Source organism: Aulonocara stuartgranti, assembly GCF_965226115.1.
Source record: "Aulonocara stuartgranti genome assembly, chromosome: 3".
In the NCBI taxonomy this organism is placed as follows: domain Eukaryota; kingdom Metazoa; phylum Chordata; class Actinopteri; order Cichliformes; family Cichlidae; genus Aulonocara; species Aulonocara stuartgranti.
The window spans coordinates 58,167,227-58,190,458 of record NC_138941.1 but is presented as its reverse complement, the minus strand read 5'-3'; the positions used below and the strand labels follow the sequence as shown (position 1 = coordinate 58,190,458).

General features: G+C 44.0%; 1 protein-coding gene and 1 long non-coding RNA gene across 2 annotated transcripts; both read right to left on the bottom strand.

Annotated features, from left to right (window-relative positions):
* Positions 1–2,360: 2,360 nt before the first annotated feature.
* LOC309701881 (uncharacterized protein) lies at positions 2,361–7,175 on the bottom strand. Its single transcript, XM_082526203.1, has 3 exons — positions 7,087–7,175; positions 5,108–5,200; positions 2,361–4,104 (listed from the first exon to the last, which is right to left on the bottom strand). The coding sequence occupies exons 1-3, from the start codon at positions 7,102–7,104 to the stop codon at positions 3,787–3,789; spliced, it is 429 nt and encodes a 142-aa protein (XP_082382329.1). The 5' UTR covers positions 7,105–7,175; the 3' UTR covers positions 2,361–3,786.
* Positions 7,176–12,636: 5,461 nt separating this feature from the next.
* On the bottom strand, positions 12,637–13,155 carry LOC309701897. The gene is made up of 3 exons (XR_014275291.1): positions 13,052–13,155; positions 12,808–12,978; positions 12,637–12,728 (listed from the first exon to the last, which is right to left on the bottom strand). It is a non-coding gene; the product is annotated as an uncharacterized lncRNA (long non-coding RNA).
* Positions 13,156–23,232: the final 10,077 nt, after the last annotated feature.

Here is a 23,232-nt window from a genome sequence, read left to right as displayed (position 1 = left end):
AAACACAGGGCTTAAATACACAGATGACAGTAATCAAGGGATGAGAGACAGGAGGGTAACACACCTGGGAGAAATCACAGCTGACGAGACAGGGGAAACGTAAACTGAGCACACTCACATACGACACAGACCTTCACAATAAAACAGGAAACTCAGACACATGGAACCAAACAAGACATTGAACTAAACAGACAGATTCACAAACAGATGAAGTGACACCATAGACAGACAGATACAGTCGCAGACTCAGAAGCAGACCGAATATAACACGTAGAACTCAAACAATAATAATAATCATGATAATAAATTGGAAAATGATAATAATAAACTTAAAGCGCTGGGTCACCGACCCAGGACCATGACAAGAAGGAGGTATAGGGTCTTCACACACCCCCGTTCTCTGCTGGCCATCGGGGCGGGGGGCTAGGAGGAGGTGTTGGCCGTCCGATTGGCCTCCCTGCTCCTGCAGAGCCTGGGGCGGTCTGCTTGCCTACACCACGGGGGAAAGGGTAACATCTCTTGGGTCTAGGTGCCGTTTCCCCCCTCTGGGGGTGAGGGTATCTGGACCTGGGGTATAGAGTATATTTGGGGAGTGTGATTGTGTGTACATGTCCATTTATGTCTATCCTTAAGTTGGGTGAGTGCTGAGTGTTTGTATATGTGTGCATGAGGGTGGGAATGCATGTTTGTGTCTGTGTGTGCCTGTTTGTCTGTGTCTATATGTCAGGTCGAGTCTTAGACTCCACCTCTCTGGGAACTCCCAGGCCCTCCAAGGCCTATCTCCCCTCACCACACTCCCTGCCGGTGACTGATGCCCTCAAGGGTCGGTGCATTGGTGGTTCTTGGTGTCCGGCGCTGGGTGCTCAGGTATGTACCAGCTCACTCACTCCCGGTGGCTACTTGGCGGGGCCTGGCACCAGGCCTCTTCTGGGGGGGCCCTCGGGCATCCGGCCTCTGGGCCTGCAGCTTGGTTCACTCTGGCACAGCTGGCTGCCGGCAGAGCTGGCGGGCATGCCGGTGCAGCCCCCTCTGGCTTCTGCTCTGCGGCTACTGGGTGACCCCTCGTCTGGGGATCTCCTCAGCCCTTCCCAGGAGGGTGGCACGGATGCCCCTCCGGTGGTCCTCCTTGGGCTCTTGCACTCTGGAGCCTCTGGATATCTGGAGCCTGGATCTCCTCCATGCCTGCTTCATGCCCTGGGGGACGGGGCTAGGCCCTCTACAGCCTCTAGCAGACTGTTACATGGGGAAACCTTTTGAATACAAGCGCGCTGATCCACACAGGTGTGCACACGGGTGTTCACTGTTCGTAGACATAAACTACACCTTTCTTGGCTGCTACTTCGAAGCACATTGTGCGCTGTCGGTTCTGCGTGCTGCACAACAACATTCAATATTTAGTATTTACTGCTGTTTACACTTAGCTAGATTCGGTTCGGTGTTTTGTTTTTTACTTTTTCTACGTGTATCTGTGTGGATGTGTGTGTTTTTTGTCATTATACATCGAGTAGAGTCCACCTACAGTCGTCAGGACCTTCTGAGTTTGGGATTATGCTGTGCAAGGAGCATTACATCGGACTACCTCCACTTTCACGGCATTCCAGAGGACATAATAAGAGCTCCAGGGTCTCCGTGGTTGGTTCTTCCCAGCGGCAAGACAAAGAGGAAACGTAAACAAAGGAGGCAAAAGCGTGGCTGCAAGGCGGGCCCACTAGCTCGGCTAAAGAAACAGCCATTTAAGCCACCGCTTCCGAGTATTTTCCTCTCCAACGTCAGGTCCATAACCAACAAAATCGACGAACTGAGATTACAAATTGCAGTCAATAAGTGTGTACGGGACAGCAGCATAATATTACTCACAGAGACTTGGCTGCAGCCATCAATTCCGGACTCAGCTATTGAGCTAGCAGGCCGCACGGTCCACCGTCACGACAGGAACGGCCACTCCGGAAAGATCAAAGGAGGGGGTTTATGCATCTACACCAATGACAGCTGGTGCAAAAACACAAAGACTGTAGACAGCCACTATTCCCCAGATTTGGAATATTTGACTGTGAAGTGCAGACCCGTCTACATACCTCGCGAGTTTACTGTTGTCATGGTAATGGCCGTGTATGTACCACCCGATGCTAATGCTAACTCGGCCATGGAGGAGCTGCACAAGACAATAAGCAACCAGCAGAACTCTCATCCAAACGCAGTGCACATTATAGCTGGGGACTTCAACCATGCTGATTTAAGGTCAATATTCCCCAGATTTGAACAGCATATTAAATGTGCAACGAGGGGGAAAAACACATTGGATAAAGCCTACAGCAACATCCAAAAAGGCTACAGAGCAACCCCTCTACCATATCTACACTCAAAAAAATAAAACATTAGATTTACTTAAAAAAGTTATGTCAAGTGGTTCCACACAACTGCTTTAAGTAACTTTTAAGAAATGTTGTTACTTAGTTTGAACTCAATACTGTTAAGTTAGATTTACGTAAGTGTATTGGCTAAATGTAACTTAATTGCAATGCTTAGCTGATACTTATCTTTGTTGCTTTAAGCCTACATAACTTGTTTAGGCAATATCTTTGTAATACTGTTACTTAGCTGGTACATAACTTTTCTGCTTTAGAAGGACATAACCTGGTTAGGTAGTATCTTTGTAAAACTGTTATGTAGCTGCTACATAACTTTGTTGCTTCTGAATTACATAAAAATGTTAAGTAATTTCTATTCAATACAATTACAAATAAATCATTTACACTGGTTACTTCCATACAAAATAGCAAAGTTTCTTAAAAGTTACTTAAAGCAGTTATGTGGAACCACTTGACATAACATTTTTAAGTAAATCTTAGGGAGATCTTTTAGGAAGAAATGAAGACAGCACCCAAATTATCAAACACAATCCTGCCTTTAATAAGCACATTCAGTGCATATAAAATACTTTTTTCCAAGCACAACAGCTTAACACAAAGTGCAATCAATGCAACTTGTTACAAATTCCAAGTGAATATTTTGTGCAGAAAATGTAGATCAGTATAAAGTGCTAACCAACTTGTCGTCAAACTAAAATGATTAAAAAAATGATCCAACAAAGTCCTGTCTTTACTAAGCACATTCAGTGCATATTAAATACTTGTTGACAGACCGAAAAGACTGTAGAGCCGTAGCTTAACACAAAGTGCAATCAATGCAGACAACTTGTTACAACTTTAACTAAATACTTTGTGCATAAAACAATATTTTACTTCAAAGATCAGTGAAGTGCTAACCAACTTGTCTTTCAACAGGTCCAGAAAGCATCCAAATTATCAAAAAAAAATCCTACATTTTACAAGACGTTTCAGGAATTATTTTCAAACACTGATAAGCATGAAAGAGCAAACTAAACTCATTTAAAACAGTGAAAATTGGCTGTTTTGTTCAAAAACTGTACTCTAAAACAGTGCTACTCAGTTTTTCAAGTTATGGTTACATCCCAAGTTGCAGACAGCTGCCAAATGTCACATTCTTTGAAATATCAAATCACAGCGGCCTAACCGCTAAAACTTTTTAAAATGTCTGTCATTTTCTGTATGTTGTCAAGTAGCAGTAGAAGAAGTGCAACACCAATTTTTTAAGTAACAGTATTTTGCTAAAATGCAAATGAACATTATTGTTCTCTAAAACTGGTGAATGTTCCCAAGAAACAGTACTGACAATGAAAAAAAGTGTTTATGAACAACTTAACTATACCTGAACGTAAAGCATTCAAACTAAGTTAAGCAATAAGGGCCTCCCGCTTCCTCCTCTTTATTCAAGGAGTTTGTTTCTGAGCACTTGAACTTTGTTTGATAGCTTCTTAGCATCAAGTCCCATCAGTACTTTCTGAAAAAACTCAAAAGTATACCTGAGGTTGGATGGGTAGCTCATGTTTAAAGTGTAGATCAGGCCGAACAACAACACAACAGCAGTGGCAACATCAGGAAGATCTCTGAGCACAGCGACACCCTCAATTATGATACCAATGTCTTCTGCCGGGTCAAGGTCACGCTCTCCTTCTGGTTTGATGACGTAGATGCCAATGAGCGTCTTCTCCATTTCACTTTCGGCCTCATGGAAGTCCACATCCTAAAAAAATAAATAAATAAATAAACATAATAATACAAGTTGCAGGGTTTCTTATCAATTAAAGGGATATTCCACCCAAAGTGGAAATTTGTCTATTACCATATTGCCAAGAGTTAGATAAGTGAGAAAAAAGCATTTTGTAACCAGCACAGTACATTTCTGATCTTATACCCATTGTTCCTGGTGAGCTCAATAATCATGTCGACTGCAAATGAAAAGTAAAAAGTAACACGACGGATTTGCAGGAGGAGGCGATTTAGACTTGGGCCTACATTACGGTTACGCCAAAGCACCCTGTAATCCATGGCATAGCACTTGGATACAACAACAGTGGTTGAAAAAGCCTCTGGTTTCCATAAATAAACACATATTCGAATATCCATGCACCATGCAGCGGCGGCTTACAGTGTTGTATGTGGTAACCATAATGTATTCCCAAGTCTAAATCTACTCCTCCAAATCCTTCAAGTTACTTATTACTTTTCATTTAAAGTCGACATGATTATTGAGCTCACCAGGAATAATTCGTACCATTAAAGAGTCATTTGCAACCAAAATGCTTATAGTTCCCATTCACTCCATTTTTTAAATGCTAGGCAAAAGCAAATAGACTGCTGCCGGATCAGGAGAATTATTGCACTGGTTACAAAATTATTTTTTCTCACTTATCTTACGCTGGGTAATATGGTAATAGACCAATTTTCACTTTGGGGTGGAATATCCCTTTAAGCTGCAAAACAGTAGACAGCTCAGAGCGAGATGAGAGGTGTTGGTCCATCATCTAGATTACACGGCAGAGCAACAAAGCAGAAAGACAGTACACTCAGCCCACATTACACCCCAACTGTAATGGCAAGGGTCACTCCCACATAAGCTTGTGCTTTTATATCTCCAATAATGTTCTAATTTTAACTTTTTGTTATAATCTAGTGAATGTGTGTGAGGAAAAATTACCGTCAGTTAAATTTTTATTACTGGAAATTGTTTCTATTTGATTACTTGCCTGATATTCTTTGATCAAGCTGTTCGGATCTTCATTGAGGTAGACTGCAAGTCCTTTCAGCGTACACACTCTTCTCATTGCAACTGTGTCGTTCTGTAAAACATAAAAGCAAATTTGACTTAGCTAAACTTTAAAGACATTTTCAGTTAACTTCAGCAAAATAAATGTATATAATGCTTTGAGAAAAAAAGTCCATGACACACTACAGAAGAACAACAAAATTTAAAATAAAAAAAATTAAGGAAAGAAGGAACATTATCATTTGAAAAAATGTGACGAGCAAAAAAAGGTAACCACAGGATCCCAAAAAAAACCAGAAACCCGACCAAAAACAGCAGCATGAAGAATCCAGTGAGGAAGAGGATGAACAAGAGGTCACACCAAAGCCAGCCTTAACAGAGGATTTTTTTTTTAAAGTAAACCACTGAGTCCACTGATCTAAGGCTTAGGAGGAGAGTTCCAGAGTTTGGGGGCCACAGCAGCAATGATCTGTCACTTTTGGTCTTTAGACTGTTGTGCACTACCAGGCTTTGATCACTGGACCTCAGGGACCTGCTGGGGGTGTTGGGACTGAGAAGATCTCCATTGTATGATGGTGCTTGTCCATGTAAGGCCCTAAGGACCAGAACCAGGATCTTGAAATGAACCTTGAAGTTAACCAGCAGCCAGTGACGCTGGAAGAGAAGCGGGGTGACGTGGGTGTGTTTGGAGGACTTGAACAGGAGGTTTTGCAAGGACAAATGAAAAAACAGTTGTAGTACTAAGCCAGGGTTTCCCATAACCCTGGTCCTCAGGGCCCACTGTTCTGCATGTTTTCCATGTCTCTGCTTGAGTTTGGGTCACTGAACTCGTGTGTTGCACAGTGTGTCACGTCTCTAGAGTCCTAAGAGTGTGGCATGGGCAGCCGTGTGCGACGGCCGAAAAAACGCACGGTGTGATCCCGGCACAAAACAACCAACAGCAGAGGACATCCAGGACCACAATCTGAATATTACAGACAACACCAACAAGTACCAGATTCAAAACTGTTTGTAAGGTAAAGCATGTTGGTGCAATAGCTTTACTTTTGAGCTGATTTTATAAGACAGACCATCGCATCATTACAGAGTGATAAATCCGAATCTGTGAGCCGCGTAAATGCGGCAAGGCGCAAAGGTGAAAAGTGATAAAACTCGATTCTGATACGTTTTGCCTCGTAGTAATATTGCCGCTTGAGTCCCTCACCTTTGTTCGCTGAACGCACATCAAGCATTCTTGTCACAGAGGGAAGTCCCCCGTAGTGGAGCCAGAGCAGCGCGCTGCCTCGGTTGACAGCAGAAGTAAATAACACAGGCAGACCATGGGCTGCTCAGCTTGTTTATGATCAACTGGACGGACGCAGTGATACTACGTTCTTTTGGCCGTTAAGAAGACAGATTGCTCGTCTGTTTAGGGACAGTGAGAGACAGCCAGCGGTTCAATTGAGTGGTAAAAACACTCGCAGAGCGGAGCGTGGAGCGGGAGAGACAACAGGTGAGCTCCAAGCTAAAACTACTGTCTGTTTACCATGGTCGCTGCAATTGACGCTGAATACGTGACCCTGTACGTCACATGCGGGGGGGGGGGGGGGGGGGGGGGGGGGGGGGGGCGCTCAGAGACCTCCCTTTATCCCGTCTTGGTTTGAAAGGTGCCTGATGGCAGTTTATTCTAGCTTCAGCTTTTCTACTGTAAATGCCAAAATTCTCCCCAGGGAGCCGCGGCAAATCCCGTTTTGGAAACGCTACGGTCCTGTAAAAACCGCTTTTAATTCTGGCAATTTTTTTTATGAAGTATCCAAATCAACTTAAAACTTTATTACTGTGACAACACTATCATGAAAAGGACAAAGAATAAACAATCCCATAATACCAACATTAAACTTTACCTTACAATAGAAGGAGACAACAAAATCATATGTATTAAAAGAGGGAATGAAGCATTCAAAAAAATTAATTCCAAACCTCATCAATTGCAGCCATGATTTCTGTGATCTTGCGTCCAGATGTTCCTCCCTTGTTTCTGAAGACTTTGGTCAGTTTGGTTGTGTTGTTGTCCAGCCATAAATGTGGATGTTAGCGGGACCGTAGTGATGCGCTGGAATTCAGCATTTATCTGTAAAATAAACAAATGTTTAGCGTGATGGGTTTAAAATATTGCATGTGGAGTGCATTTGCAGATCAACTGATTCAGTTACCTCACGTGGAAAAAAAAGAGCTGGCCATCGGCTTTTAAAGTCAGCTACGAAGGGCATGTCCTGAAGAATTTCTTGCCTCCGGTGAGGAAAGGTTTGGGCCATTTTTGCTTTGATGGTTTCATCGTTGTTCTTCTTCTTGAACTCTGAAAGCAGCACCAACCTTTCTTCTTCCTGACTCTCTCGGGTTTCTCCAGCTGGATAATCAGGGCAGAAATTCACCTCCGCTCTCCTGGGTTTCTTGACTTGGTTGGGATGCACATTACTGTTCCCTCTTCTTTTGAGAGAATTGATGAGCAACTCACTACACCCTAAGTTCTTCAGTTTTCCACGATAGTTTGACATTTTATACTTCAAACTGATCTTCCATGCAGAAAATCCAGTTTCTGAACCCTTCTCTTTCAAGCATGGATGCTTTACAACCAAAGCTTGGCAAACATCACTAAGATTGCTGTCTGAAGGGTAAGCTTTGTACTTCATAATTTCTGAAGACAAGCTCTCTAAAATGTCAGACTTGAGCTTTGGTTTTAGGGTTAAAAGTGTTCCATTGGCTTGGAATTCCTGGTTGCCTTTTGTCAATTGCAGCTCTACATCGAAGCTAAACTCAGGTATGCGAAAGTCCAGTGGCCAGGCTTCTGATCGCAGCGTGGAGTTTGCTGAGCTCGAGGAGCTTGATGACCTGGATTCTGGCGATGACAGTATATCTGTGTCATAATCAGGGTTGTGGCCAGAGCAGGGGCTACCCAAGTTAAATGAGGACACACTGCTTTCATTACTACCAGTGGATGTTTCTGGTACACCTGTTTTAATCACTTTTATTTTGTCCATGTCTTTTAGATCAAATGTGGATGTCATGTTAAGGAACTGATTAAAATCTGTGTCCATGTACTGCAATCTGAACTGTTCAGAATCTCCGCTTTGAGCTCGTTAACATTCTTTGGTATCCCCAAAGGAAGGGTTAACTTGAGTGCGTTGTTCTCCCCCAGGATTATCAGAAGCTTTGTTGGGGCTGTCATTTCTGATGTCCCAATCTCCAACTGTTACTCTAAAAAATAAGTGCAAGAACATGAGCAGGTGGTTCCCAAACTTCAGTACATGTTACAATGGTGAAGCAGGTATTTTTTTAGTGGTATTCAGAATTTTGCAGCACAATTTTTTTTCTAGTATTTTTACAAGGCTTGAAACATATCCGAGTAGATTTAAGTTCTGGTCCAACTATTTTTAAGAACCAAACTTTGAGAAGAACTGCTATACAGCACAAAAATTAAATCGGCAACATGGACATTAAAATTACCTGAACAGTGTATGTATCTCTTTAATGTAACAATGCGAGAAGCTCCGACTTGGTAGTCACAAAGTGGATAACAATCCACCAGATCCTGATGTGCAACAAGAGAAATTTCCTTTGGAGATGGGTCAATTTTGAAGGATCCATAGTGTTCAGTGTACCACGAGCTCAGTTTTTTTACTATAAACACCAACGAATCTGCCAAAATACACATCTGCAGGATTTCAGCAAACTCTGGCAGACCCCCCAGTGATCCATGTACTATTAACATGCCCTTCCTGTAGTAGATGCCCGCAACAGACACACTCTGGGCAAGGCTAACTACAGCTGTGTCAGGGTACTTTTCAGCAAGACAATGTGCAATTTCACGTTTGAGAAGTTCAACTGGGACTGCCGAGACTCGTGAAACCTCAAAAGTGGCTTTGCTACAGCCTGATGAATGCATGTAATGGCCAATCATGAGCTGGTGTTTGGTTGACAAAGACAGGGTTATGTTTTTGAAGCAGTTTGTGTGTCTAGCAACTTTTTTAAAAAATGTGTGCTTTGCCTCGAATCTGATTGTCCATAATAAGGCAAGTGGACCAAAATGGCGAATTATTGAGGGATAATGAGCCAGAAAGTGATGTTTTGGCAATGGTCTTCTATCTGGGCATACTTCTTTGTACCTTTGATGGTGGTCTAAAATCTTACTCTCCAGGTATGCAACTGAGTCACTGTTATGAACAGGACACACAACAAGCTCAACAATATCCTTCAAATCTAGTAGAAGTCCCCAAGCTGGTTCGTTTTCAGGTATGTGTTGTCCAATAATAAGTGGCAGAAGTCTTAGTAAACACCAATTTTCATGTGCATTGCCACCAACAGTTTTTTTACTAAGAAAATTGTGAGGCAATTTCTGAGGGCGATTAGTCTGATCCCCTCCTTTGTAGGGAAATGACTGAACAAGTCTATTTAGATTTTCAAAAGTGATGTACTTCTTGCCTATTAGTATTCGAAGGCACTCAGCTATCTCAAAAGGCACAATACCTTCAAAAAGGTCATGTGCAAGATCACGGGGGAAACCTGCAGTGACCTTGAAGAAAGACAGACTGTCTGCCAAGACACACGAGCTTTTCACACCACAACAAGCTACCCCTGTCTCACGTGCAGTTGCTATGTGTACACGATGGAGCTCCTCAGTTCTCAGAGAAAAGTCACTATTTGTAGCTTTTGATTCAATCTCTGAGCGTGTAGCAGTACAAAACCTGCAAAAGTAATCTCCAGAAAAACTTTCCACAAAACCGGCCAATCCATGAGCTCCGAGGCTGTCTGCCACTACATATTGGACAGTGCCTTTAAAGTTGACCCCTAAATTGTCAATGAACACTCCCTGCTGCTCTAAAATGACAAGGTCTTGCAAAAGTGGCTCAAATATTTTTGGATAGCCAAAGGTCCTAAGGTCCTCACTTTTGCACAAGAGAGCCAAATAAATAGAAGAGAGGGATGAATGACTACCTGGTGGCAAGTTACCTAAAATCCAGTAAACTGAGCAAAGTTTATGCTTTTTCCGTGATGTCCCCAATGGATTGCAAATTTCGAAATCATCAACATAAAGACAAATAGAGATTCTTAGTTCACCGCCTGAGAAAAACTCATTATTTTGAAAATGTAGACCATCTTTATATGATGTATACTTTTCCTTATTTACAAAAGGATTCTGATTGTGGCTAGTGACAAATTTGTTCAGTATGTTTTCTTGTTTAAATATCTGCTGTAATGATTTTAGAATAGGAATATACTGAAAGGTCCTCTTGCTTTGGGAGTCGAGAATGTATTCAATTGGATCAATTACTTCAAAATGTTTTCTGTAATACTGTCTGCGTTTGAAGGCAGTGGCAAGTGTGCTGTCCTTTTCTATGGCTTTTAACAAAGGGTTAAAAGAAACTGCCTTTGTCAGTTCTTCAATAACAGGCTGGTCTAGACAAAGGTTATGATTCTTGAGTATGTCTACAATTACTTGATTTGTCAAAGGCACTGATGCACAGCTTATCAGGTAGTGCAATTCTGAAAGCAACTCGTCAATTGCTATGCTGGGAACATGAAAATAGTTTTCCAACTTAAGTAAAAGAGATGCAAAATTAAGTTCTATTACATTTGCCAAATCTTCAGTCTCACTTGTAGTTGTATCGTGATCAATATTTGCACTTATGTCCTCTTCTACAATAGTGTCTGTACTGTCATCAGCTGATGTTTGGCCTACAATAGTGTTAGCAATACCGATTTTAAAGTCTTTTAAGGTATAAGGATTGTGTTTCCTATTTCGATGAGACTTGAATGTACCATAGATATTTGTTTTGAAAGAACAACCCTCAAACATGCAATGCACAGTCTCGTTACATTTTAGATGGTTGTTAATGTGAGAAAAATACTCCTGCTCTGAAGCTTTGTTGCAGCAGGAACACAAATGGCAGTTAAATGTTGCCAAACTCACAGACTTGTCTAGAGTTCTTTGGGTATGTGATCTGCTTAAGTGGCTATGTAGAGCATTCCATGTTTTGAAAACACAGACACAATCAGAGTAGGCACATGGATACTGCTGTCTACTATGAACTAACCTGTAGTGTTTTAATAACAGAGCTCTTGATGACACCACTTTTTTGCACAATTTGCACTGCCACATCAACGTATCTGGGGGAGAAGCACAAAAGACATTTTCATTACACTGTCCCTGAAAAAACTAAATAATTTGCACATTGTTAATGTTTCATATTAATCAGTTTTATTTTTAATATTGTATGCTACAACAATGAATTTATTGATCTACATCATCACCACTGCATATTGTGTAAATGTGTGTGTAATCTGACATTAAAAGTCGAGTGAGAAATCCCATGGACATTGTACAACATTAATGCAGTTCATCTTACACCAGCTTACTAAATGCTTTCTGCAAGCTACATCAAAACGTAAGCTGAAATATTAGACAGAAGATACACCCTAACCTGTCTGCTAGCGAGGAGCGCTTCTCCACTGTTGTTGGCTAAAGTGCAACGCAGTCAGGCGTCCGAGTATAAACTCGGCGCGAAAGTGCGTGCCGGACCGAATGCGCTGCCTGTACCGACGCATACCGACGCTAGCGCTACACTACATTTGGGCTGAAAACAGAGCTTTGCTATTGCAATGGAGTCCCCTCCAAAATCATTTGGAAACTCACGTGCAGCAAGTCCACGTTAGCAAACCTTTACCGGGCAAAACCCTGCCTGTACTCTTTTGTTAGTAGCACTTGCGACATTAACTGACGTGTGAACATATATATGTAGACGGGCTTTACAAGAAAAATGACTTCTTACCTGATTTTTGGACAAAAATGCGGCTGAACCAGTCCACATGGCGAAGAAAAAGCAAGCTTGAGAAAGAGGGTGGTGCGCATGCGCATTGGCCCTTACTTAGGCGGGCTCTGCACGCAGCAGTATGTGCAGAGGGACAAACCTGTGAATTTACTCAACAATGTTACATTGACACAGTTCAATGACTTTGTGTAACAACAAAAAGTAACAACATTTCATTAAATTTGCACAAACACTTTAAGAATTTTTGCAAAATCGAGTTTATTAAGAACAAACAACAAAATCTACTTTAGTAAAAGCAGAGATAGGCTGAGTTCATTTTTTTGAGTGTAGGTTTGTCAGACCACATGTCCATGCTGTTGATCCCTGCATACACTCCCATTAGGAGAAGAGCCCCCCCCCCCAGTCACAAAAACTGTGAAAACCTGGCCAGAAGGTGCATCACATCAGCTGCAGGACTGTTTTGAAAACACGGACTGGAGCGTGTTCGAACATCAGGACCTTGAACAGCACACAACATCAGTGCTTTCATATATTAACATCTGTGTCACGGCTCAACGGCACGAGGGAACAGGGATGGACACAGGCGCAGAAACCAACCCGGAAGCGAGGTGACAGAAAACAAATGATTTATTTCCGCCCACAGGAAAACAAAGGTGAAACACAAAGCGACGCCACCACACTAGTGGCGCGTAGGATTCGTCTGTGATAATGAGGGCGACCTAGACACCTCTAGGAGACGGCTGAACAGCGGGGACAGCGGGGAGGTAGAAACAGGACTAGGTAGGGGCCGGGGCACTGGAACAAGAGATGATCACGATCAGAGGGATCCAGCAGACAACCAATAATCCTCCGCAGTTGAATTGAATTGCCTTACTTGGTTTCAGATGGAGGGGACAGGTGGAGCGGAAAACCCGGAAGCGGTCGAGGCGTGGGGAGGCAGGCAGGTGAGCAGTGGGCCGGCAGGCCACGTTGTGTGAGCAGCTGGCGGCCCAGGTCCAGGAGGACGGGAGCGAGGGGAACAAGATCTCCACTCCGGGTGCTATCGCTGAGGACAAGAAAAGACAGGTCAGTCATCACACGGCGTTAAGACAAGGCTTAGGATGCTCCACTGAACTAACATGGGAATAGCAGATACTCAGGCGATGAGTGGTTGAGAGCGCAGGTCTGATATACCGCTGGCACGATTGCTCACAGGTGGTCAGCCAGGGAGGGGCAACCAGACTCCGCCTAAAGGAGGAGGAGCCGCTGTCTGAGACCTGCAGGTGCCCAACCAGACCATGACATTCTGTGTCAACAGTGTCACTGTGGACAAACGTCTCCAGGTGTATTCCAACCAGAAACCCTGGATGACTAAAGAGGTCCAGGTCCTGCTGAAGCAACGTGACGCCGCTTTTAGATCCGGTGATGGTATGCAGTACAGTTCAGCCAGATCTGAGTTGAAAAGAGGCATCAGAGAGGCCAAGGCAGCGTACAAGAGAAGGATCGAAGACCACTTCAGCACCAAAAACTCACGACAGGTATGGCAGGGAGTTCAGCACTTAACCAACTACAAACCTGGCAATACCACGTTGACTGAGGGTAACGCGGAGCTTGCGGAGGAGCTGAACCACTTCTTCACACGCTTTGAGGTGAAGGGACCAGAGGCAGCAGCAGCAAAAACATCGGACAGCAGCAGCAGCCCAAGCCTCATAGTGCAGGAATATGAGGTGAGGCGCACACTGAGGGCAGTGAACCCCAGGAAGGCCACCGGACCAGATGGGGTAACCGCAAAGGTCCTAAAAGAGTGTGCAGACCAGCTGGCTGGGGTCTTCACTAAGATCTTCAACACTTCACTGTCCCAGTCCTGCATCCCGCCGTGCCTAAAGTCAGCCACAATTGTCCCACTGCCAAAGCATACTAACATTAGCAGCCTCAACGACTACCGACCAGTTGCTCTAACACCTGTTATAATGAAGTGCTTAGAGAAACTGGTCCGACGTCACATCATGTCTTGCTTGCCACCCACACTCGACCCGCTCCAGTTTGCATACAGAGCTAACAGATCAACTGAAGATGCCATCGCTACAACGCTCCACACCACCATCTCTCACCTGGAAGTGCAGGGCCGTTACGCCAGGCTGCTGGCAACAATAATATTTATATTTATAACAAGGTGCAATAATAATTAATGTGCAATAATAACAGTGTGCAATACACATACACTTATTCTTCTTTTTTATACTAAGTTAATATACTGTGTTGTGTTGTTTGTTGCGTTGTGATGTGTCATATTGTGTCGTGTTGTGTTATATGTAGTGCCAACGTAGGACAGTTTTTCCAATTTCATTGTACTACTGTACTATGTATGACTGTGCAATGACAATAAAGAGTTATCTTATCTTATCTTATCTGTTGGTCTTCAGACAACAATTCTGATGGCTTATGAACCAAATGGGACAGGCAAAAAAAAGAAAAAAAAAAAAGATCTACTACAATCTCTCTGAGGTCTTTAGTAAAAAGCAAGCCTGTACCCTTCCCCCGCGTCACTCCTGCAACTGCAGTGGTATTCTCTCCCTATCCCCTCTCATTCATCTGTTCTCCTTGTCCCCTCAAGAAATCAAGGCCATGAAGGAGTACATTGCAGAGGCTTTCCAGCAGGGCTTTATTTGACCCTTCACTTCCCCTGCAGCCACAGGTTCTTTGTTGAGAAGAAGGATGGGGGCATCCATTCCTGTACTGATTATTAGGGTTTAAATAAAGTACCCATCAAGAATACCACAGTCTTCCTCTGCTCTCGACCACACTTGACTCCCTCTCCCAGCCCCAGGCTAAAGCCTCCAGACATTCCCCATTGACCAAGCAGGTCCTTCCGGGACCACTGGTTCATCACTGCCCCCATGCTACTCCATCGATTCTGCTAAATCGTTTGCGGTGGAGGTGGAGGCCTCTGATGTGGGCACCGGCGCCACGCTCTCTCAACAAGGTCCAGATGGAAATAATGCACCCATGCTGCTACTTCTCAAGAACATTTTCCCACATGCAGCAAAGAGATGGCATTGGGGAGAGGGCTTTAGAAGAGTGGTGACATTGGGTTATGGGAGCAAAAGAACCTTTCCTGATCTGGACCAGTCTTCAGAACTTGATCCACATCCAAACTTCCAAGCAACTCAATCCCAGGCAGGCTTGTTGTGCCCTCTTATTCGAGTCCTCCAACCTTCATCTTGCCTACCATCCTGGTGCCAAGAATGCTAAGTTGGACACCCTCTCCAAACAGTTTTCCTAGGTCAATCTTACGCTGGAGCCTTGCCCGGGTCGTAACACCCGCGAGGTTGTATCTGCTTGTGACATTTGGGCCTGTGCCAAATCCTCCAGCCAATCTTTTGCTAATGACCTTCAGCCCCTCCCTGTTTCCACACATCCCTGGTCTCACGTCAGTCTTGATTTTGTCACCAGTCTTCTGCCAGTGGATGGTCTCAACATTATCCTCACCTTTTTGGATCACTTCTCTTAGGCAGTACACTCGGTTGCTTTATCTTTCTAGGTACCTGGGTGTTCACCTGAATAATAAACTGGACTGGAGCCACAACACTGGTGCTCTTTACAGGAAGGGTCAGAGCAGACTCTACCTTCTGAGGAAGCTGAGGTCATTTGGAGTCCAGGGAGCGCTTTGAAAGACCTTCTATGACTGTGTAGTGGCATCTGTCATTTTTTACAGTGTTGTATGTTGGAGCAGCAGTTTATCGGCAGCTGAGGAAGAGGTTGGATAAACTCATCAGGAAGGCCAGCTCTGTTCTGGGATGCACCCTGGACCCAGTGCAAGATGGCGCCGGTGAGGTCGGCTGCCGTCACGACTGCTCCGACCACTTTTTCTTTGTCTTTATTTTTTAAGTTAGTTTTCAGCGTTTCTAAATAGGCAAAATCATCACCATTGGGTACATTAGGTATGACAGTGACACTCTTGTTTCTATTGGTATACAATGTACTCAGAATTCGAAGTTTTTAACTCCGGATCCGAGCTGGCCGAGTGAGATCTTGAGGGAGAACAAAGGGAAGCGGCAGCGGCGGCCTAGAGGGAAGCGAGCCGGCGTCAGGAACAGGCTGAGAGCTCGTGCACACTGCACACCTCTGCCTAGCATCCTGCTCGCCAACGTCCAGTCACTGGAGAACAAGCTTGATGACCTCAGGGCCAGGATAAAGTTCCAGAGAGACATTCGGGACTGCAATCTCCTCTGCTTCACCGAAACATGGCTGAACCCAGCGGTGCCGGACCACGCCATCCAGCCGGCCGAGTTCTTCTCGGTTCACCGCATGGACAGGACACGGGACTCGGGGAAGTCAAGGGGAGGCGGCGTGTGTTTAATGGTGAACAACAACTGGTGCAACAGTGCGAACGTTGTTCCTCTCACACGCTCCTGCACACCAAATCTGGAACTACTGTCCATCGTGTATCGTCCTTTTTATCTACCTCGAGAATTTACATCGGTCATTGTAAGTGCCGTTTATATTCCACCACAGGCGGACACGGTCACCGCCTTATGCGAGCTGCATGAGGCACTCACACAGCACCAGACACAACACCGGGACGCTGCGCTTGTGACGGGGGACTTTAATAGTGCCAACCTCAAACGCGCAGCGCCGAACTTTTATCAACACATCACCTGCCCCACCAGAGGTGAAAGGACACTGGACCACTGCTACACTACGGTCAAGGACGGCTACAAGGCACAATCCCGCCCTCCGTTTGGCAAATCCGATCACGCCGCCATCTTCCTCATGCCAAAATACAAACAAAGGCTAAAACAGGAAGTTCCGGTTCAGAGGAAGATCGCGTGCTGGACTGATCAATCGGTGGCCACGTTAAAGGACGCACTTGACGCACATTGTTCCTGTCCCGAAGAAACCCCACCCTGCTTCTCTCAATGACTATCGCCCTGTAGCCCTCACCTCAGTAGTGATGAAGTGCTTTGAACGCCTGGTCAGAGACTTCATCATTTCTTCACTACTGGACCCACTACAGTTTGCTTACCGTCCAAATCGTTCCACAGACGATGCCATCTCTCATCTCCTCCACACATCACTTATTCACTTGGACACTAGAAGGGGGAATTATGTTAAAATGCTCTTCATAGACTACAGCTCTGCATTTAATACCATAATTCCCTCCACACTCACCACCAAGCTGGAGCATCTGGGACTCAGCTCATCTATGTGTCAGTGGATCTCCAACTTCCTAACTGGCAGACCACAGGCAGTAAGGATGGGCGGACATGTCTCAGCCTCCACCACTCTCAGCACTGGAGCCCCCCAGGGGTGTGTTCTGAGCCCCCTGCTGTAATCTCTGTACACATATGACTGCGTGGCCACTACCAGCTCCACCACCATCATCAAGTTTGCTGACGACACCGTCGTGGTGGGCCTGATCTCTGATAACAACGAGACGGCCTACCTGAAGGAGATTAGGAATCTGGAGAACTGGTGCCAGAGGAACAACCTCCTTCTAAACGTCAGTAAGACAAAGGAGCTGATAGTGGACTTCAGCACTAAGCAGGAGAGGAACTACCAGACCCCCGTCATCAACGAGTGCCCAGTGGAGAGAGTGGACAGCTTCAAATACCTCAGAGTTCACATGTTGCAGCTTAAGCAATGCATTACCTCTCTACTGGCACCACCCTCTCCAGCCCATGGAATAATCTGTGAGCGTTTCCTGCTCGTGGCATCCAGTAACACTGTGAGGAGCCTTGGAGTCATTTTTGACCAGGGTATGTCTTTCAGCGCACATATTAAACAAATATGTGGAACTACTTTCTTCCATTTGTGCAACATCTCTAAAATGAGCAAAATATCCTGTCTCAGAGTGACGCTGAAAAACTAGTTCATGCATTTATTACTTCTAGGCTGGACTACTTTCCTAAAAACTCCCTGAAAATACTACAGTTAATGAAAAATACTGACAGGGACTAGAAAGAGAGAGCATATGTATCCTATTTTGTCTTCCCTTCATTGGCTCACTGTTAAATGCAGAATCAAAGGCTAAATACAAGGTCTTAAATAATCGGGCCTCATCTTATCTTAATGACCTTGTAGTACCATATCACCTCATTAGAGCACTTCGCTCTCGCACTGCAGGCTTACTTGAGTATTTAAAAGTAGAATGGGAGGGAGAGCCTTCAATTTTCAGGCCCCTCTTCTGTGGAACCAGCTTTCAGTTTGGATTCAGGAGACAGACACTATCTCTACTTTTAAGATTAGGCTTAAAACTTTCCTTTTTACTAAAGCAAATAGTTAGGGCTGGATCAGGTAACCCTGAATCCTCCTTTTGTTATGCTGCAATAGGGTTAGGCTGCTGGGGGATTTCCATGATGCATTGAGTATTTCTTCTTCAGTCACCTTTCTCATTCACTATGTTTTAATAGACCTCTCTGCACTGAATCATACTTGTTATTAATCTCTGGCTTTTTTCCACAGGATGTCTTTTATCCTTTATTCCTTCTTTCGCCCCAACCGGTCATGACAGTCGCTCTCGCTGGAGGTTTCTTCCTGTTAAAAAGGAGTTTTTCCTTCTGTCGCCAAAGTGCTTACTCGTAGAGGGTCATATGATTTTTTTGGTTTTTCTCTATATGTTTTATTGGAGGGTCTACCTTACAATATAAAGCGCCTTGAGGTGACTATTGATGTGATTTGGCGCTGTATGAATACATTGAATTGAATTGAACAAACAAAACCAAATCCAAAGAACTGCAGCACACTCAAGTTTCAGTGAAGCTATTAAAATAGATTTCAACTGCACAAATCTCAGAGTCACAAAAAATCCTTCATCTTAGAAAATTCTTTAACTCCATGACCATTTCAGCATTTTCCTTCTAGACAGCTTAATTTAGGTTCTCACTGATCTACAAATAGGATAAGATATTAGAATAAGGCAAGATGAACATTATCTTTCACAAAGCTGAAAAATGCCCGTGTTAAAGAAGCCAAAACATGAAAAACACAGTAAAATAAAATATCACAGGAAAAAAAATCAGAGACAGGTGAAAACCAGGTAAAATATCGAGTTTTCACAAATGGAAAAGAACAAAAATGTAGGGCTCAATAAGTGTAAAATTAAATATAATCCAGTAAGCAACTGAAAAAGTAAATCCATCCATTTGCTTCCCTTTTTCAGGGCGGGGTACACCCTGGACAGGTCGCCAGTCTGTCACAGGGCTAACACACAGGGACAGACAACCATTCGCACTCACATTCACTCCCGCATTCACAACTATGGGCAATTTAGATTTTTCAATTAACCTATCCCCACAAACTGCATGTCTTTAGACAGTGGGAGGAAGCCGGAGTACCCTGAGAGAACCCACGCAAACACGGGGAGAACATGTAAACTCCACACAGAAAGACCTGGGCCTGATGGTGGAATTGAACTCAGGACCTTCTTACTGTGCGGCAACAGTGCTAGGATGAGAACTTGATCAGTTTCATATTCACAGATTAAATGTTTTCCTCTGTGAACCACCTTGTCCACTTGGAGTCCTCACACTGTTTTGTGGATAAGGCTTGAAGGTTAAAGCCAGCCAGGAACAAATCAGTGACTAAAGCATGGCTAGGAGTGGAAGTTACTGGGAGTGCTGACACATTAGCAGCAACGTAATACAGCGTTATAACAGTGCTGTTATAACGCTGTATTACGTTGTTAATGATAAATTCATGTTGTAGTGGTGCTGGGTTAGAATCAGTAAATGGTTCTTATATAGCACTTGTTTTATAGCACACAACTTGTACATTGACCCATTAACACAAGCACTTTTTTTTCTTTGCTGTTTCTAAGTGCTTACTATCTAACATTCATACACATTCAGAGGAACATGGGCTCCAGTCTTTGCATGCCAAAAGGATATTTGGCATGCAGACTGGAATCAAACCACAAACCTTCTGGTTACTAGGCAACCTGCTCTATCACACAAGCTATAGCCACCCCGTCAATTGGGAGTGAATAGTTGCTTGCTGCCATCTTTTTCTTGTGTGTCTGCTGTTTCTGATCTCTCTATGTTTGATCTTCTCTGATCTCTGCAGACTCTGTCAGGCTGCTGAATGGTTCCAGTCTGTGTTCAGGCAGACTGCAGGTGAAGTCTAACCAGAAATGGTCCTCAGTGTGTGAAGCTGACTTTGACCTGCAGGATGCAGAGGTGGTCTGTAGGGAGCTTGGCTGTGGGCCTCCTTCAGTCCTCCAAGGGGCACTCTATGGAGAAGTGGAGGCTCCAGTGTGGAGCAAAGAGTTTCAGTGTGAAGGCCATGAGTCTGCTCTCCTGGACTGTAGAAGCTCAGGCTCAGCTAGAAACAGCTGCTCGCCTGGCAAAGCTGTTGGACTCACCTGCTCAGGTAGAAGAGGAGCTGCAGCTTTGATCTGGTTCTAACTCACTTTATCATTTTACTGATGTCACTCTGTTTTCTATCCAGAGCCTCTCAGGCTGGTGGGAGGAGCCAGTCGGTGTGCAGGTACACTGGAGTTCAAACATCTGGGAGAGTGGAGACAAGTAGCTGGGATTTACTCTAACAGGACCCTGAAGGAAGCAGCTGTTATTTGTGAACATCTGGACTGTGGCTCTGCTGTTTATACAGGAAATACAAACAGGTTACCATACATAGCCAAAAGTGTGTGGATGATGAAACCTGAGTGTCTTCAGTCAGGCTCTGCTCTGAGAGAGTGTTTAACATCACATGTTGGACCTCCATATGGAGTACATATTATGACAGAATACCCTAGCCACGTGGATGTCACCTGTTCAGGTAAGCCTATCAGTGATATCAACATCATCATCATATCAAGGTTGGTAGGGTAGACAATGGGTGTTTTCTGTTACTCTAACTTCTGCTTTCTCACATCCTCTCCCCTCCTGTCACCTGTAAATCGTTCCCTCCAACATGATGGATCATCCACTTCCTTAAATGCACCTGGAGGAGATGAGATGAGAATACAGGTCTATTCTAAATGGGAATTTTGGAAATTGTTTTCTTTAATTAGGTTCAACACCCACCTGCAAGCTATAGCCACCCCGTCAATTGGGAGTGAATAGTTGCTTGCTGCCATCTTTTTCTTGTGTGTCTGCTGTCTCTGATCTCTCTGTTTGATCTTCTCTGATCTCTGCAGACTCTGTCAGGCTGCTGAATGGTTCCAGTCTGTGTTCAGGCAGACTGCAGGTGAAGTCTAACCAGAAATGGTCCTCAGTGTGTGAAGCTGACTTTGACCTGCAGGATGCAGAGGTGGTCTGTAGGGAGTTTAGCTGTGGGCCTCCTTCAGTCCTCCAAGGGGCGCTCTATGGAGAAGTGGAGGCTCCAGTGTGGAGCAAAGAGTTTCAGTGTGAAGGCCATGAGTCTGCTCTCCTGGACTGTAGAAGCTCAGGCTCAGCTAGAAACAGCTGCTCGCCTGGCAAAGCTGTTGGACTCACCTGCTCAGGTAGAAGAGGAGCTGTATGGGCTCAAAATGTGGTCATGAATATTTTGTACTTGTAAATCAGTTTTGTACTTGTAAATCAGGATTTGTATGTGTAAAAAAATTTCTGTGTGTGCAAAAAGAATTTGTGTGTGCGTAAAAAAAAGATGTGTGTGGACTTAGCCAAAAAAAAATCCCTGCAAGTCACAAGTATGAATTTTGACCCTATTTTTCTTCCTTTCGTCTGATTGGTGAATGTCATGTCAATAACAAATGTAACAATCCAATCAGAGAACAGATGGGTTTGGCTCTCGGAGGGGTGCTTTTTTTTGAACTGCAGGTCTTTGAAGGGAATAAATGCCCTTTTACATGCCAACCCAGCGTTTTCCTTCATCACCACGAAGGAAAACAGTCTGTGGTTGTCCGAGTTTGGTGATTTTTGTGTCACAGGTCTACATGTTTAATACAAGGACTTCCACAGCCTTTTCAACAGCGCTGTGGGGAGGGGCAGTGTTTTGGTAATGACAGTCTTCATTACAAAGCTTTCTTCGTTATGAATTAGCATACATGTTTTTATTGAACATTTGAAGAACCAGCAAAAAAGAACAGAAACTCTTGTAGAGGACATAAAGTCAGAGATAGAAACGACAAGGAGCAGGTGCATCTAGTACAGGTAGAGCTGCTGCAAAAACCCACAGAGCCCAGCAGCCAGCGCAACAAATTCTGGATCCTTTGCTTTTAGTTAGCATTAGCAGCACATCCTGCGTCCGATGTGAAAGGACTTTTATGCTGCGCACTGTGACTCACAGCAATGGTCCCGGGTCACCCCTGACTTTGTGTTAAACTAATCCTAAAGTAATAATGGTATTTCTAACCACTGACATACCACAACTTTATCCTTTCAACAGCTGCTGAAAGTAAGGGGACCTAACTGCTATCAGATATTTATATAGAGATTACCCTTCAAGGACCTGCAGTTCAAAAAAGCGCCCCTCCGACAGCCAAACCCATCTGTTCTCTGATTGGATTGTTACATTTGTGATTGACATGACATTGACCAATCAGATGAAAGGAAGAAAAATAGGGTCAAAATTCGTACTTGTTACTTGCAGGTTTTTTTTTTGGCTAAGTCCACACACAAATCTTTTTTACGCACACACAAATTCTTTTTACACATACAAAACTGATTTACAAGTACAAAATATTTATGACCACATTTTGAGCCCATAGGAGCTGCAGCTTTGATCTGGTTCAAACTCACTTTATTCTTTCACTGATGACTCTGTGCTCTCTGTTAGAGCCTGTCAGATTGGTGCGAGGAGCCAGTCGCTGTGCAGGTACACTGGAGTTCAACCACCAGGGAAACTGGAGACCAGTATCTGGTTTTGGCTGGACCCTGAAGAAAGCAGCTGTTTTCTGTCAACATCTGGGCTGTGGCTCTGTTGTTTTTGTAGGAGAAAGAGATAACTACTTATCGGGAGATCATGTGAACATCAACCCTGACTGTGTTCATATTGGACCTGCTTTGAAGGACTGTGCAACATTAGGTTCCTCCATTTACAACTTGGATCTCAAGTGTTCAGGTAAGCCTATTAATGATATCAACTATGACATCATTGGAGCTGTGTAGCATGGACAAATGGTGCTTTTTATATTGCTCTATCCTGCATCCTCACATTAAGTTGCAAACAGTTAAAGTGACTGAACATCAGAACTAAAAACACTGATCCTTACACGAACTAGAAGATTTAAAGGAAATATGAAGTAATTATTAAAAACAACAAAAGTAATAATGTTGCTAATAATCAGCTCTGTCAGTCAGGTCACTTCTCTAAATGAATAAAGGCCTGTTGGATTTTATTGGCTATCAGAGAAGACACTGTGTGACTGGTAGTTGGT

Coding starts and splice junctions, on each gene's coding strand:
- LOC309701881 (XM_082526203.1), bottom strand. Junction 4,105..5,107: donor GCTTGATCAAAGAATATCAG/GCAAGTAATCAA, acceptor TTATTTTTTTAG/GATGTGGACTTCCATGAGGC.